The sequence below is a fragment of the Rhinatrema bivittatum genome, chromosome 5 (assembly GCF_901001135.1).
Source record: "Rhinatrema bivittatum chromosome 5, aRhiBiv1.1, whole genome shotgun sequence".
Classification (NCBI taxonomy): Eukaryota; Metazoa; Chordata; class Amphibia; order Gymnophiona; family Rhinatrematidae; genus Rhinatrema; species Rhinatrema bivittatum.
The window spans coordinates 374956296-374972044 of record NC_042619.1 but is presented as its reverse complement, the minus strand read 5'-3'; the positions used below and the strand labels follow the sequence as shown (position 1 = coordinate 374972044).

The window sequence follows — 15749 nt, the reverse complement described above, 5'->3', positions numbered from 1 at the left end:
TCTTGTTCTTCTCTCAAAGGGACTGGAAATACAGTGGTTATAATGGTGGCATATCCGAAAGGCCTAGAAATTTTGGAGCCGATTCGGCGAGAGATCCCGGTAAAGATGGTCATCACCGTGGGCACCCGTCACGTCCAGGAGTTTATCAGCGGCCAGTCTGTGGTGTTTGTGGCCATTGCCTTCATCACCATGATGATCATCTCGCTGGCCTGGCTCATATTCTACTATGTCCAGCGTTTTCTGTACACCGGATCGCATTTTGGTAACCAGGTAAACCTCTTTTACATGATTTTATTTCCATATGGCTGGAAATTGAGTTCCAGTTTTCTTTTGTGACTGTCTGAGTACTTTTCCCAAGATATGGGAGCCTGCATGATATTGTGTGCGATGAATGAAATGTTATATTTAATGAATTTTTATTTTTATAGTCGTTTCTAAACCTATAAATTCATCGCCAAATACTTTGTTTAATACAAGAGAGACACATTTTCATCTTTTTTTTTTATCAGAGTTGTTCTTTTAAGGTTTAATTTACTCAGGAACAAAACAGGCAAGTCTAAAGCATTTTTAAGGGGTCATTTTGTTAAAAGCCCGCCAACATTTTTTTCAGGAAATAATTGCATAGGTGGCATCAGCTTTCACAGCAGAATTGCCTGCGTCAGTCCGCTGAGAAAATTATCCCACCAAAAAAAAAAAAAAAAATCCTTGCACACAATTACACCTGCTGTTACGTACCTATTAAAAAAAAATTTTTTTGGGGGGGGGGGGGAATTAACACTTTTATTTTTGAAAATGCCAGAGTAGGCTCCTACGTGCAAACCTCTTCCCCCCCATCGCTACCCCGAGCACGCTGCTGCTCAGCCCGGGTAAGCTTACGCCTCTGCAGGCCATTATGCACGGATGTTTACCCGCATATCGGCTGGGCAATTTTGTAACAGGCAGGATCCATGGGTAAAACGCTGTTTAACCCCCGGGAAAGACCTTTTAAAATTTCCCTCCCTCAGAACAGGGAGCTAGACATTGGAGCAACGAACAGGAGAGAGGACATGTTTAAAGCAGCAGTGTCTGGGCTTTTTATAACATTAACTTGGCTCTCTTGCTTTTTTTTTTTCTTTTGGTCGTGTTCTAATATGGCCTTCTATTTAGTGCTGCTAATTTATTTCTTTTATTTGTACACGTTCTGTCGGAATAAGAGGTGGGCTTTTTTTTTTTCCCTAATCATGGCCACACCCATCTTAAAAATACAAAAAAAAAATATCCTTTCAAATCCTCTCCATGTGACATCTGCCGGAGGCTCTGAGGAGAATCAGCTGACCAGCGCCCTGATTTCCTTAAGCTTTCCATTGGTAAGAATGGATGGAGGGGGTTTCAGTCATGTTAAACACTAATGACGTCCATATTCAGCCGCCGTGCAGCTGTCATAAAGCTAGTCTGTTACACGTAACTGGTTAACTTGCAGGGTGTATTCACCAACGCGGTCGCGCTGCTTCATGTACCCGGCTGTTAGGACGGCCAAGGGACCCAACTAGAGTTAACCCGGTTAACATATGCGGCTAACTCCAGTCCTCCCCAGAGCAACTCCTGCCTGCCTCTGTGACACCCATATCTTATCCAGCTAAATTCTAGCCAATAACTAGTTACCTGGCGAGAATTTAGCCAGATAAGGGCTGACTATAGCCAGGTAAGCCATTTAGACAGCTGACTATTACATTATCCTTCTATGTGGCTTTTAAATATGGACCTCTAAAATCTCTTCAGGAATGAAATCAAAGTCAGGGGGAATCTGAAGTATTCTGCTTTTGCTGCTTGACAACTGAACTAGCTAAAGCAGTGTTCTTCATTGCAAGGCCCAGGAGCCAGATGGCGGCTCCTCGATTCCCTCCCCGCCTTCTCCGCATCCTTGCCGCTGGGGTCCGGCACCCCGTGGCTGTCGGCGAGTTTGAGCTGTGAAGTGCCTGAACTCCCACCCTGTTCTCATGAAACGGTACCTGAACTGAACAGAGCAGCTGTACAGAGGCAGCGCCAGTAGTAATCCTGCGGAGAAGGCGAGGGCGGGATTATCAGCTTGGGGGGGGGGGGGGAGAACCGGCTTGTAGGGGATAATGGGTGGGGTCAGGGTGGCGGAGGCTGACTGGCGGGAGAGGCCGGTGAGCGTTGAGACTGGCCTGGATGGGTTGGAAGGGGAGATAGGGAGAAGCAGGGAGCATACTGGCTGGTGGGGGCTGCGAGACAGGCAGAGAGAGAGAGAGGGGGGGGGATTATGGGGGAGCAGACAGTCTTTGAATTAAACGAGTTGCTCTGGGGGTGCCTCCTGGACTCTGTCATTGGAGGGGACCCTGGGCACCAGTCACTTCGTCCAGAGATGGTGCTTGCTGTCACATTGAAGTCCTTTATGCCAAAGTAGCTCCTGCTTGAAAATCAGTGAAGATCTTTGCTGTAAAGCTACCAACTGTAACCATCTCAGAAAACCAGGAAACGAGGAGTGGGGCTGAAAAAAGGTAACAGAGCTTCCCAAACTGTGGGTCGGGACCCCAAATGGGGGTCAAAAAACCTCCAGCCGGGGGTCACAAATGTCTGAAAGGGCAGTCCTCTCCAGACATCACCAGCAGCAGGCGTAGTGGAAATCAGCAGGGGATCTTTGAGCTGGCAGGCTCGCTCAGGTCCTGCAATGGTCCCGCCCTCGCTTGAGTTTCCATGGTAACAGGAAGCCATGTGTGAGGAGGGACTGGGGGCCACTGCAGGGCCTGTGAGCTTTTACTGGCTCACAGATCCTGTGCTGACTCTCATTACTAAGGCTGCTGCCAGTCGCAGATCAACATCGGGCATTGGAGCAGCCATTGGGGAAGAGTGGGCAGAGCGTGCACAGGTTGTCGCTTCTTCTCTATCCTCCTCCCATCCCTGAACTTATCTAAGAGAAAAATGTTGCCCCTGTCGTCAGCCTGCCCTCTCTTCCCACCAGTTGTCATCCACTTATCGCCTGAGGCCCAAAGGAAAATGTTGCTGCTGATCCTAGTCCAGGGGATGTTTGGATGGGGGCTGTTTGAAGGGAGGGATCAGATACAGGAAGGGTTTGAGGGTTGGATCAGTGGGAGAAGGATTGGCTGTGGAAGGTGAGAGGGGGATGCAAGAGAGGAGCTAGGGGTATCAACTGGGCGGGTATGTGAGAAAAGAGAGGAGCTAGGGGTATCAACTGGGGGGGTATGTGAGAAAAGAGAAGAAGGGGATGACAGATGATCAATTGGGGTTACAAAAATGGCTTTGAAGTGAGAGAGGTTCAGTGGGGAGGATGTAAAAAGCTGGAGTGGGTGAATGAGAGGCTAAGCTGGGAAGGGGAGAGGAACTGGGGATGTAAGAGGGGATCAGCTGGAGGGGCAGAGGTTGAAAGGCCTTCTGGAGGGGGATGGAGGTTGAGAGAGGGCATCAGTTGGAGAGCAGGAATGGTGAATGAAGGGATTGTTGGAGGCGAACTGCATACCCACTAATTAAGTTTGGTTGTCCTCTGGGGTCGTGTGAATTTTCAAGTACTAAAATGGGGTCACACTAGCTAAAAGTTTGGGAAGCCCTGGTCTAAGACATCCCCCACAGTCAATACACATAGAAACCTTTATTTTTTTCTATCAGCTACTCCTTCCCAAAGGGAAACCAGGCTTTCCTCTTTTTTACTGCTGGCACAAGCTGCAGGTAGCTATAAGTAAACTGTAGACTATTTATCCAGCCCTCCTTCAGTACAAAGCTCCGATGCTCAGCTTCCCAGTGGCATGTTTACTGTGGTGGTCATTTCTAGCTCAAGGGGTTCCAGTGATACCAGTGGCATGTTTACTGTGGTGATCATTTCTAGCTCAAGGGGTTCCAGTGATACCAGTAGCATGTTTACTGTGGTGGTCATTTCTAGCTCAAGGGGTTCCAGTGATACCAGTAGCATGTTTACTGTGGTGGGCATTTCTAGCTCAAGGGGTTCCAGTGATACCAGTGGCATGTTTACTGTGGTGGTCATTTCTAGCTCAAGGGGTTCCAGTGATACCAGTAGCATGTTTACTGTGGTGGTCATTTCTAGCTCAAGGGGTTCCAGTGATACCAGTAGCATGTTTACTGTGGTGGGCATTTCTAGCTCAAGGGGTTCCAGTGATACCAGTAGCATGTTTACTGTGGTGGTCATTTCTAGCTCAAGGGGTTCCAGTGATACCAGTAGCATGTTTACTGTGGTGGTCATTTCTAGCTCAAGGGGTTCCAGTGATACCAGTAGCATGTTTACTGTGGTGGTCATTTCTAGCTCAAGGGGTTCCAGTGATACCAGTAGCATGTTTACTGTGGTGATCATTTCTAGCTCAAGGGGTTCCAGTGATACCAGTAGCATGTTTACTGTGGTGGTCATTTCTAGCTCAAGGGGTTCCAGTGATACCAGTAGCATGTTTACTGTGGTGATCATTTCTAGCTCAAGGGGTTCCAGTGATACCAGTAGCATGTTTACTGTGGTGGTCATTTCTAGCTCAAGGGGTTCCAGTGATACCAGTAGCATGTTTACTGTGGTGGTCATTTCTAGCTCAAGGGGTTCCAGTGATACCAGTAGCATGTTTACTGTGGTGGTCATTTCTAGCTCAAGGGGTTCCAGTGATACCAGTAGCATGTTTACTGTGGTGATCATTTCTAGCTCAAGGGGTTCCAGTGATACCAGTAGCATGTTTACTGTGGGTGATCATTTCTAGCTCAAGGGGTTCCAGTGATACCAGTGGCATGTTTACTGTGGTGATCATTTCTAGCTCAAGGGGTTCCAGTGATACCAGTAGCATGTTTACTGTGGTGATCATTTCTAGCTCAAGGGGTTCCAGTGATACCAGTAGCTTGTTTACTGTGGTGATCATTTCTAGCTCAAGGGGTTCCAGTGATACCAGGTGCATGTTTACTGTGGTGGTCATTTCTAGCTCAAGGGGTTCCAGTGATACCAGTAGCATGTTTACTGTGGTGGTCATTTCTAGCTCAAGGGGTTCCAGTGATACCAGTAGCATGTTTACTGTGGTGATCATTTCTAGCTCAAGGGGTTCCGGTGATACCAGTAGCATGTTTACTGTGGTGGTCATTTCTAGCTCAAGGGGTTCCAGTGATACCAGTAGCATGTTTACTGTGGTGATCATTTCTAGCTCAAGGGGTTCCAGTGATACCAGTAGCATGTTTACTGTGGGTGATCATTTCTAGCTCAAGGGGTTCCAGTGATACCAGTGGCATGTTTACTGTGGTGATCATTTCTAGCTCAAGGGGTTCCAGTGATACCAGTAGCATGTTTACTGTGGTGATCATTTCTAGCTCAAGGGGTTCCAGTAATACCAGTAGCATGTTTACTGTGGTGGTCATTTCTAGCTCAAGGGGTTCCAGTGATACCAGTGCATGTTTACTGTGGTGATCATTTCTAGCTCAAGGGGTTCCAGTGATACCAGTGCATGTTTACTGTGATGGTCATTTCTAGCTCAACGGGTTCCAGTGATACCAGTAGCTTGTTTACTGTGGTGATCATTTCTAGCTCAAGGGGTTCCAGTGATACCAGTAGCATGTTTACTGTGATGGTCATTTCTAGCTCAACGGGTTCCAGTGATACCAGTAGCTTGTTTACTGTGGTGATCATTTCTAGCTCAAGGGGTTCCAGTGATACCAGTGCCTGTTTACTGTGGTGGTCATTTCTAGCTCAAGCGGATCCAGTGATACCAGTAACATGTTTACTGTGGTGATCATTTCTAGCTCAAGGGATTCCAGTGATACCAGTAGCATGTTTACTGTGGTGATCATTTCTAGCTCAAGGGGTTCCAGTGATACCAGTAGCATGTTTACTGTGGTGGTCATTTCTAGCTCAAGGGGTTCCAGTGATACCAGTAGCATGTTTACTGTGGTGGTCATTTCTAGCTCAAGGGGTTCCAGTGATACCAGTAGCATGTTTACTGTGGTGGTCATTTCTAGCTCAAGGGTTTCCAGTGATACCAGTAGCATGTTTACTGTGGTGGTCATTTCTAGCTCAAGGGGTTCCAGTGATACCAGGTGCATGTTTACTGTGGTGATCATTTCTAGCTCAAGGGGTTCCGGTGATACCAGTAGCATGTTTACTGTGGTGATCATTTCTAGCTCAAGGGGTTCCGGTGATACCAGTAGCATGTTTACTGTGGTGATCATTTCTAGCTCAAGGGGTTCCGGTGATACCAGTAGCATGTTTACTGTGGTGGTCATTTCTAGCTCAAGGGGTTCCGGTGATACCAGTAGCATGTTTACTGTGGTGGTCATTTCTAGCTCAAGGGGTTCCGGTGATACCAGTAGCATGTTTACTGTGGTGGTCATTTCTAGCTCAAGGGGTTCCAGTGATACCAGTAGCATGTTTACTGTGGTGGTCATTTCTAGCTCAAGGAGTTCCAGTGATACCTGTGCATGTTTACTGTGGTGATCATTTCTAGCTCAAGGGGTTCCAGTGATACCAGTAGCATGTTTACTGTGGTGGTCATTTCTAGCTCAAGGGGTTCCAGTGATACCAGTAGCATGTTTACTGTGGTGGTCATTTCTAGCTCAAGGGGTTCCAGTGATACCAGTAGCATGTTTACTGTGGTGGTCATTTCTAGCTCAAGGGGTTCCAGTGATACCAGTAGCATGTTTACTGTGGTGGTCATTTCTAGCTCAAGGGGTTCCAGTGATACCAGTAGCTTGTTTACTGTGGTGATCATTTCTAGCTCAAGGGGTTCCAGTGATACCAGTAGCATGTTTACTGTGGTGGTCATTTCTAGCTCAAGGGGTTCCAGTGATACCAGTAGCATGTTTACTGTGGTGGTCATTTCTAGCTCAAGGGGTTCCAGTGATACCAGTAGCATGTTTACTGTGGTGGTCATTTCTAGCTCAAGGGGTTCCAGTGATACCAGTAGCATGTTTACTGTGGTGGTCATTTCTAGCTCAAGGGGTTCCAGTGATACCAGTAGCATGTTTACTGTGGTGGTCATTTCTAGCTCAAGGGGTTCCAGTGATACCAGTAGCTTGTTTACTGTGGTGATCATTTCTAGCTCAAGGGGTTCCAGTGATACCAGTAGCATGTTTACTGTGGTGGTCATTTCTAGCTCAAGGGGTTCCAGTGATACCAGTAGCATGTTTACTGTGGTGATCATTTCTAGCTTAAGGGGTTCCAGTGATACCAGTAGCATGTTTACTGTGGTGGTCATTTCTAGCTCAAGAAGTTCCAGTGATACCAGTAGCATGTTTACTGTGGTGGTCATTTCTAGCTCAAGGGGTTCCAGTGATACCAGTAGCATGTTTACTGTGGTGGTCATTTCTAGCTCAAGGGGTTCCAGTGATACCAGTAGCATGTTTACTGTGGTGGTCATTTCTAGCTCAAGGGGTTCCAGTGATACCAGTAGCATGTTTACTGTGGTGATCATTTCTAGCTCAAGGGGTTCCAGTGATACCAGTAGCATGTTTACTGTGGTGGTCATTTCTAGCTCAAGGGGTTCCAGTGATACCAGTAGCATGTTTACTGTGGTGATCATTTCTAGCTCAAGGGGTTCCAGTGATACCAGTAGCATGTTTACTGTGGTGGTCATTTCTAGCTCAAGGGGTTCCAGTGATACCAGTAGCATGTTTACTGTGGTGATCATTTCTAGCTCAAGGGGTTCCAGTGATACCAGTAGCATGTTTACTGTGGTGGTCATTTCTAGCTCAAGGGGTTCCAGTGATACCAGTAGCATGTTTACTGTGGTGATCATTTCTAGCTCAAGAAGTTCCAGTGATACCAGTAGCATGTTTACTGTGGTGATCATTTCTAGCTCAAGGGGTTCCAGTGATACCAGTAGCATGTTTACTGTGGTGATCATTTCTAGCTCAAGGGGTTCCAGTGATACCAGTAGCATGTTTACTGTGGTGATCATTTCTAGCTCAAGGGGTTCCAGTGATACCAGTAGCATGTTTACTGTGGTGATCATTTCTAGCTCAAGGGGTTCCAGTGATACCAGTAGCATGTTTACTGTGGTGGTCATTTCTAGCTCAAGAAGTTCCAGTGATACCAGTAGCATGATGTGTCAATAATTTGAAAAGAAGTCAGAATAGTTAAATAATAACCCCCCTAGGGGGCAAGTATCTCCCTGAAAGGAGTTGGCACGGGGGAGGAATATAGAGGATCGTGCACCCTAGAATTTAACCTAATCTATTCTATGGGTTTGTATTGACAGTTTCAGTTTCATTCTTAAAATATTTTGGAAAGACTAATTTTGTTTTTCCCAGTTAATGCTATTAACCAGACCCGCACCCTGGGCAGGCAGACGTGTTTGCACCCCGCCCCCCCCCCCCCCCCCCCCCTCTCCTTCCAGCCCTCTACTCTGAGCCCTAGTCCTTTTTGGCTCTGTTTCCCCTCCCCCTCCCTGCCTCTATGTAGGAGCAGAGCTGCACTCTTATCTGCTGCGGCCCACACATGTATTTCGGTCCCCACCCAAAGGGCTTTGCACCCCTCACCCATCCCTCGCTATGCTGCTGCTATAAACAGGTAGAGAAGAAACCAACCAACTTTGTTAGTTGGCTACAATTTTCCTTCTCTGGTTGCAATATTTTGATTCTTGCTTTGAATAAAGTTTTGTCCCCGGCGGGCTGACATGAATTCCTAATCAAAGCTGTTGCCCAGAGGAAATGACAGATCCTTTAAAAACAGAAATAATTGCACAAAGAGGCCCGCAGAATGGTTTGGGAACCTGCGTCTAACCTTGGCCCAACGAGGCCTTGACGGTCACTGGGTGTGGTTCTCGAGCAGATGGAGATTGCGTGGGGACGGCGATTCAGTAGGAATTAATGCCACCTCCATATTTATGCAAGGGAAATATCGAGCTTATCAAAGGCCAAGAACTCTAAACTCGCTTCCTTGTTGCATCCCCAGTACACACAGACACCCAAAAAAAATAAAGGGCTTCTGCCATTTGATGTTGGCAGTGAGACCTTTTTTCAAATTAGGGGTTTAGGAAAGCATTCCTCCCCCGTGAAACTTAAGTACAGGTTGATGCTCTGTGCCCGGACGCAAGCTTCTTTATTTGGACCCGGTTTTTCAAGGACATCTTCCCTGGAGGCACAGCATGGGAGGCAACCCCTGGATGACTCAGACCCTTGACGCGGCTAAGTCGCCTGGACTGTTTGCTGTGCGTGTTTTACTCACACACCCAGCGTCTGTGCAAAACATTTCATGTGGTCTCCAGGGAGCCCTTTTGCCGGCTCTGCGGGGGCGGGGGGCGGTGCTAGGGCAGCCGTTTCCTTACCCTCCGCTGCAGACACACCTAACCAGTCAGGTTTTCATGATGGTTCATCCTGAATGTGCCTGAGAGAGAGAGAGAGTGGCAGACGTGGGAGACCCAGGGTGTACAGATCCTAACTCATGCACGTTCGTGGTGGCGATCCTTGGCTAGGTGCGCCTGCCGGGAGAGGGTTGGGAAAACACCGGGCTGGTGAATGTGCTTTTCGGGGCTACCTTCAAAACTGGAAGAATAAATTGTTTAATAAAAAGCTGTCCCCCCCCCCCCCATGTACAGTAATGCACTGGCAGCGAGTCGTTGCCTTCCAGATTCTGTTCTGTCCCTGAGATTTATTTTACCGTTTAATTAACCTAGGCAACTATTTGCGGGAGCCCATCGCTTTAAAGTGACACAGTCAGCGTTGGTAAACTGAGAATCGGAAAACCTCCCAACACGTAAATCTCACTGGCCCGATGTTCTTGGTTCCCAGCTCGTGAGCTGAGGCTTTACCTTAATTTTAGCATCTTGGGGGTATTTTTTTTTTGTTTGTTTTTGGTTTTTCATCTTTCGAACGAAAAGGTCTGTTTCAGGGGGGGCCGCAGCACGCCAGTCGAGGAGCTACGCAGAGCTGGCCCACCCGGCTGAACCAGGTCTAAATTGTGCTGCTTTGCGTCCTCTGCTAATGCGGTTTGCATGGCTCCGGTGCTGCACTATGGCTGTAAATAAAGGGAGGGAGATTGTCACGCTCCCATTTTATAAGCCATGACAGCATCTCTTCCTTTGACGCCTGCCCCTTGCTTAGCGCTCCAAAGTTCAATAAGACCTTAAGCCACCAGACTAACTCTAGATACGGTCACATTCCACCAGACGGTCAATTGCACGTATGCCTTCAATGTGCTCAGATTTATGCTGTATGCTCCTGCCTTATGAAATGTTTCGAGGATTGTCACGGGGTTTTTTTTTGTTTTTGTTTTTCCTTAATACGAAGAGTAACAGAAAAGAGACCAAGAAAGCCATCAGTCAACTCCAGCTCCACACCGTAAAGCGCAGTGAGAAGGTATGACTTGTTTTCTTTTTTGCCTGGAAATGTACAGTAATATTTTTTATTTATTTATTTATTTAAAACATTTTATATACCGGCATTCGTTGTGGACATCATGTCGGTTTACAGTCAACAAGTTAAGTTAGGAAAATTACATTTTAACAGGGAGGTTCAAACTGGGAGATGGGGTAACGAAAGGCAGCAAAGAAAGACAGAGTAAAAAAAAAAAACCAACAAGGATCCTCGCGGTGAGGAGATAGAATATAACAAAAACATAGTTCCTCAATATGAGAAAAAAGAGAGTAGACATATTGTGGTCTACTTGGCACGGGTTAATGGCTTTCTATTCTGGGTAAGCTTGGGCGAATAGCCATGTTTTCAATTTCTTTTTGAAGTTGTTCATGCAGGGTTCAAGGCGTATGTCAGGCGGTAGTGTGTTCCAGTGGGTGGGGCCTGCAATCGAGAGAGCACGGTCTCGTGTGGAGGAGAGATGGGCTGTTTTCAGCGAGGGCACCAGTAGGGTGCCAGCTTTTACTGTTCTGGTGGGTCGTCTGGACTTAGGGGTTGTAAAAGGGAGGTCTAACCAGTTGGAGTTGTGCGTGTGGATTGCTTTGTGGATTATGGTGAGTGTTTTGTAGATAATGCGTGATGTAATGGGGAGCCAGTGTAAGTCTCTGAGGATGGGGGTGATGTGATCATATTTACGGGAGTTTGCAATGAGTCTCGCTGCAGCATGTTGTAGCATTTGTAGGGGTTTAATGGTGGAGTAGGGGAGTCCAATGAGTAGGGCGTTGCAGTAATCCAATTTGGAATATATATATATATAATATAGGAAACAGTGTGTGAATCTGGTCAAATCTGAAACCCTTGAGCAGGAATAATATCTCAAGGCTTCTGCAGGGGCCGAGATCGTGATGTGGCAATGCTGTTGTCAAGTTGCAAACTTACCGTATTTCTCTTGCTTTCTTGCGTGTTTGTTTTCCTATTCTTACTATCTGCAATAGCTTTTGCAGGCTTTCCGTTCTTCATATGCAGCTTTGCACAAATTCCAGTTTTAAGTGTATTTTGTTGCTGATGTAAATTGACTGTGGACTGCTTTGGCTTCATATCTATAAAGGAAGTTGTTTTAAAAGTGTAGAAATGAAACAAATGCTGTCCTGACTGGCTTCCTTGCTTCCCTCTGCCTTTCCAGATATTTTTTTCCCTGTCCTGTTTCTGAGATTGCTTGTATCTTCTGAACGCTAATCTTTTTGCTCTTATCTCTTCAGCCATCTCTTTAAACATCATACTAGTTTCGTTTTCCTCTTATTTTCACTTACGTTCCTAATATAAAGATGTGTTGCCCCTCTATTGGTTGCCTTTAGTTTAGCCTGCTGTTCTCCTCCTTCATTCACCAAGATCTTCTCACCCTGCCCCTGCTGCCAGTGCCTCCTTAAGTTACTTCCCCCTCCTCACAAAGCTGGTACTCTTGAAGTTTGGGACACCGACCCTTGTGTGGCCGTTTTCTGCCTTTGCAGTTGTATTAAACCACACTGACTGGTGATCCATGGACTTCAGGGGATCACTTCCTCTTTCTAAGATAACCCACAATACTTCCTAAGCTGCCCATGCCCCCTGCATTTCAGTTGCTTTAATATATGTTTTAGGTTTTTTGTACATGAAATACTGCTCCTCCTTCCTTTCTGCCTACTCTTGTCATTCCTGGTCAGGTTATAACCTGGTCTGGCTATATCCCAGTCATAGGTTTTAATACTCCTTCTCACTGTGATAGCAACAATATCTAAAGTTGTCTCTGCAGCATGACCTGGGTAATGAGCATCTGAAAGCATAGCCTTCCTGATACTGCTGTTCCCCTTGTGTTCCCTCTGTGAATGATTATATTGGCCCACCTCCCAGTTCTTTACAAGTGACTGTGCTTTCTCCTCCAAGCTTATTTGTTTGGTGAGGGTGACAGCCTGAATCTACCATCTTCCATCCATCCGTGCTCATCTGTTTTAAACTTTTATTAATGTCTGATCTGAATTGTTCAGCAAGGATCATGTTTCACCTTTGTGACAGATGTCTTTTATGCCTCTAGTCCACTAGAAATTCCAAACTTTCATCCTTATGCTGCCTTTTTACTTGTGATTTGAAGTTGCATGTGGGCATAACCTGTCTTCCTCCATACCATACTTGGGTCACACCTCAGTAAATGCCACCATCCTTAACAGCTTTCTATTAAGGCCAATGCAGAAAGACTAAATTAATTCTTTGCTTCTGTATTTACTAATGAAGATGTTGGGTGGAGAAGGTTTTCAAGGGTGATGAGTCAGTTGAACTGAACCAAATCACTGTGAACCTGGAAGATGTGGTAGGCCAGATTGACAAACTGAAGAGTAGCAAATCACCTGGACCGGATGGTATGCGTCCTAGGGTTCTGAAAGAACTCAAATGAAATTTCAGATCTGTTAGCTAAAATGTGTAACCTATCATTAAAATCATCCATTATACCCTGAAGACTAGAGGGTGGCCAATGTAACCCCAATATTTAAAAAGGGCTCCAGGGGCAATCCGGGAAACTGTGGACCACTAAGCCTGACTTCAGTGCCAGGAAAAATAGTGGAAACCATTCTAAAGATCAAAATCACAGAGCATATAGAAAGGCATGTTTTAATGGAACACAGTCATAGTATCTTAGCCCACGGTGCTTTATAACAAATTATATACAGGTACAATGAGCTCCTTCCCCAAAGAGGTGACCGTCTAAGTGGATACATGTGGCAGTGGCAGATAAGTGGCTTAAGGTCACAGTGAGTACCAGTGAACCTATGTCTCCTGGTATTAGGTCACATGCATCCATCCTCAGTTCCTGGGCACAGTTAGGGCAACACCACAGCTTCCAGAAAGTCTCACAAAAATCTGCTGCACCACAGTTTTATTGCCCTGCATCACTCATTCTTATTTCTGTTCCAGTTAAACAATTGTTCTAACTCTTCTCTAAACTGTTCTTACTAATCGCCTCTTTTAACCTCTAGGATAGGGACGGGGGATGCCCTTTGTGGCTGATGGGCTGTGTTAGGAATCCTGAGCCCCTCGGTGGGCCACATTAGTCGGGATGGGGGGGGGGAGGGGGGGCACCATGAACCTGGAAGTTGTTGTGTCAGCAGGAACATCTGCTGCGGTCAGGGCTCGGTGGGGAGAGGTGGAGATCATGAGAGTTAGCCATACAGCAGTGAAAGGTGAGGCCTGGTTGGCGAACCCGGAAGTGGTGCCAGCAGCAATAGAGCAGGAGTTCCCACTGCGATGGACCGTTGTCTGGTTCCTTGCCGCGGGCCGGATTAAATCGAGCAAAGGGCTTGTGGGCCAAAGGCTTCCCCCATCCGTGCTCGAAGAAAATATCTGTAATAAATGTGTCGGAACACAGGGACTGCTTTGCCGCAATAAGCGAAGCTTTAGAAAGATTCCGTCCCTTCACTAAGAGGAGTCTGTGTGAAAGAGGAACAGGAAGTAAGGTGAGTGGAGGGAGGGAAGGAGGAAAGTGCTAGCCAGCAATAACAATTCATTGACTTGCAGCCAGAATAAATCCTAAATTCCTCCCCGTCAGACAGAAAACAAGCGAGTTATAAAACCATTCCCAGCTTTTAAAAAACAAATACCACTCCAAAGCGGAGATCCTGATCCGAGTTCAGGGAAGTTTTGTTATGAAGAGTAGGTGTTCTGTATAGCCTGAAATCCGCAAAATTACTGAGGTTTATAAATGGCCCGACATCTGGAGATACTTTTTCTCATGATGCAGCAACTATATCTGGCTTGACTGGGTGGGTAATCTTTGAATTGTGCAGGCTAGAGAGAGGGCTCTACTGTAACTCATTTTTTCATTTTTGTATTTTTTTTCTCCCTGTTGGACTGTATGCTAATGAAACTGGCAGACAAAGATCCTTACTTATAAATGGCCTTTCTCTGGTGACATGCAATTCAGCAGTAACCCATGTGGCAGTGACCTGAGCCGAAGCAAGGGGACGAGGCACCCTAGGTGAACCTTAAACCTTGCATCCAGTCTCCATCCCTCCCATTAACCTTCAGGACCATAGGCCAACTCTCTTGCCACTCTTTCCCCCAAAGATTTTGATAATTAAACTTAACAATTGCAATGAGTGGAGGAGTAGCCTAGTGATTAGAGCAGTGGGCTGTGAACCAGGAATTCCTGCTCCTGCTCCATGGGACGTCATCCTCCATTGCCTCAGGTGCAAACGTAGGGCCAGATTTACTAAGGCTTTCCTCTAGCCAGATAAGGGACTGAATATCCAAAACCTTGCTCTTTAGGCAGATAACTTTGTTAGCCATCTAAATGGCTTTTGAATATTGATCTCATCAAGTCAAAGCCAAACTCTTTGGAGAAAAGCTCCTGTTGATGCTTGGCATCAATTGGCTTAGAAAGGCTATCAACCCAAGGATCAACACCTCGTCTGATATCACCTCTGGTTTGTATAGAGAGTGACTCTGAAGAGCTCATAGGGGTCTACGTATGACTCGGAGGAGTTGCATTCTGCAGAAGAATACTCTCCTGCCCCCTGTCCTGCACAGGCAAGGGGCAGTTCACCTCAAGAGGACCTCTCCTTTACAGATTTTATACAGATAGTGGCTAAGACTATTCCCATTGAGTTGGAGGAGAACCTAGAGCACTACTTTTTAGCATCCCCAAATAGCTGGATGCCCTGAATTAGTGGCTCTGTCAGGGCATGTGTAAGATGATGTGGGAAACTCTACACTCTGTATTCCAGGTTTGCAAGAAGGTAGACGTAAAATATTGTGTCCAGGTGGCTGAGGGATTCAGCTGGTCCCAATTGCCACACCAGACTGTGGTGGTGGTTGAATTTGCCCTGAAATATGCCAAAAAGTCTCAGGTACACACTTTAGTTACCCCCAGATAAGATTCTAAGAGCTTGGATAATAGCATTTTGGCAATGCCTTTTCCTGACATGCTCCAGACCTACATGGTCCAGTATTTGCATACTGTTTTGTAGAAGACATAGACGAGTGTGAAAAGCATCTTATGCACTCGGCATGGGATGCTTTTGAAATGGCATTGAGAGCCTCTTCAGTGTTTATATATGATCACAGGCTCTTATGGCCTCAAGCTTCAGGCCTTCATGAAGACATGCAGAAAAGGCTTGCTGATGTGCCGTGTACAGGAGGGAATTCCTTTGGAGATGAGGCTATGGATTTCTTTAAAGATCACCCATGGGTCAGGCTCTCTTCTCTACTGCACCCTCTGAACCATTCTCATCTTTCAGGAAGTACTGGAGTCAAGAATCCAAGAAACGCATTTTCCAACACAAAAAGAAATTCCAAGTTGCGGCTCATCCTCACCAACAGCAGGGCTTCAGGCCTCACCCACGTGTCAGTGGTGAACTGCTGCTTGTAACAGGTGTTCTTTGAAGTTGTCAATTCACCAGTGACACATGTGGGTCTCTTGAGATAAGGTTGTCTTCAACAAAAAACAGAAA

The 15749-nt window shown here is 46.3% G+C and overlaps 1 protein-coding gene across 1 annotated transcript in view; it reads left to right on the top strand.

Annotated features, from left to right (window-relative positions):
• RNF149 (ring finger protein 149) overlaps nucleotides 1–15749 on the top strand; it is an 87626-nt gene that overhangs the window by 35726 nt on the left and 36151 nt on the right. Inside the window, exons 2-3 of the mRNA XM_029604804.1 lie at nucleotides 20–270; nucleotides 10210–10278. Coding sequence (XP_029460664.1) covers nucleotides 20–270; nucleotides 10210–10278 — 320 coding nt within the window. The remainder of the gene's footprint in view (nucleotides 1–19; nucleotides 271–10209; nucleotides 10279–15749) is intronic.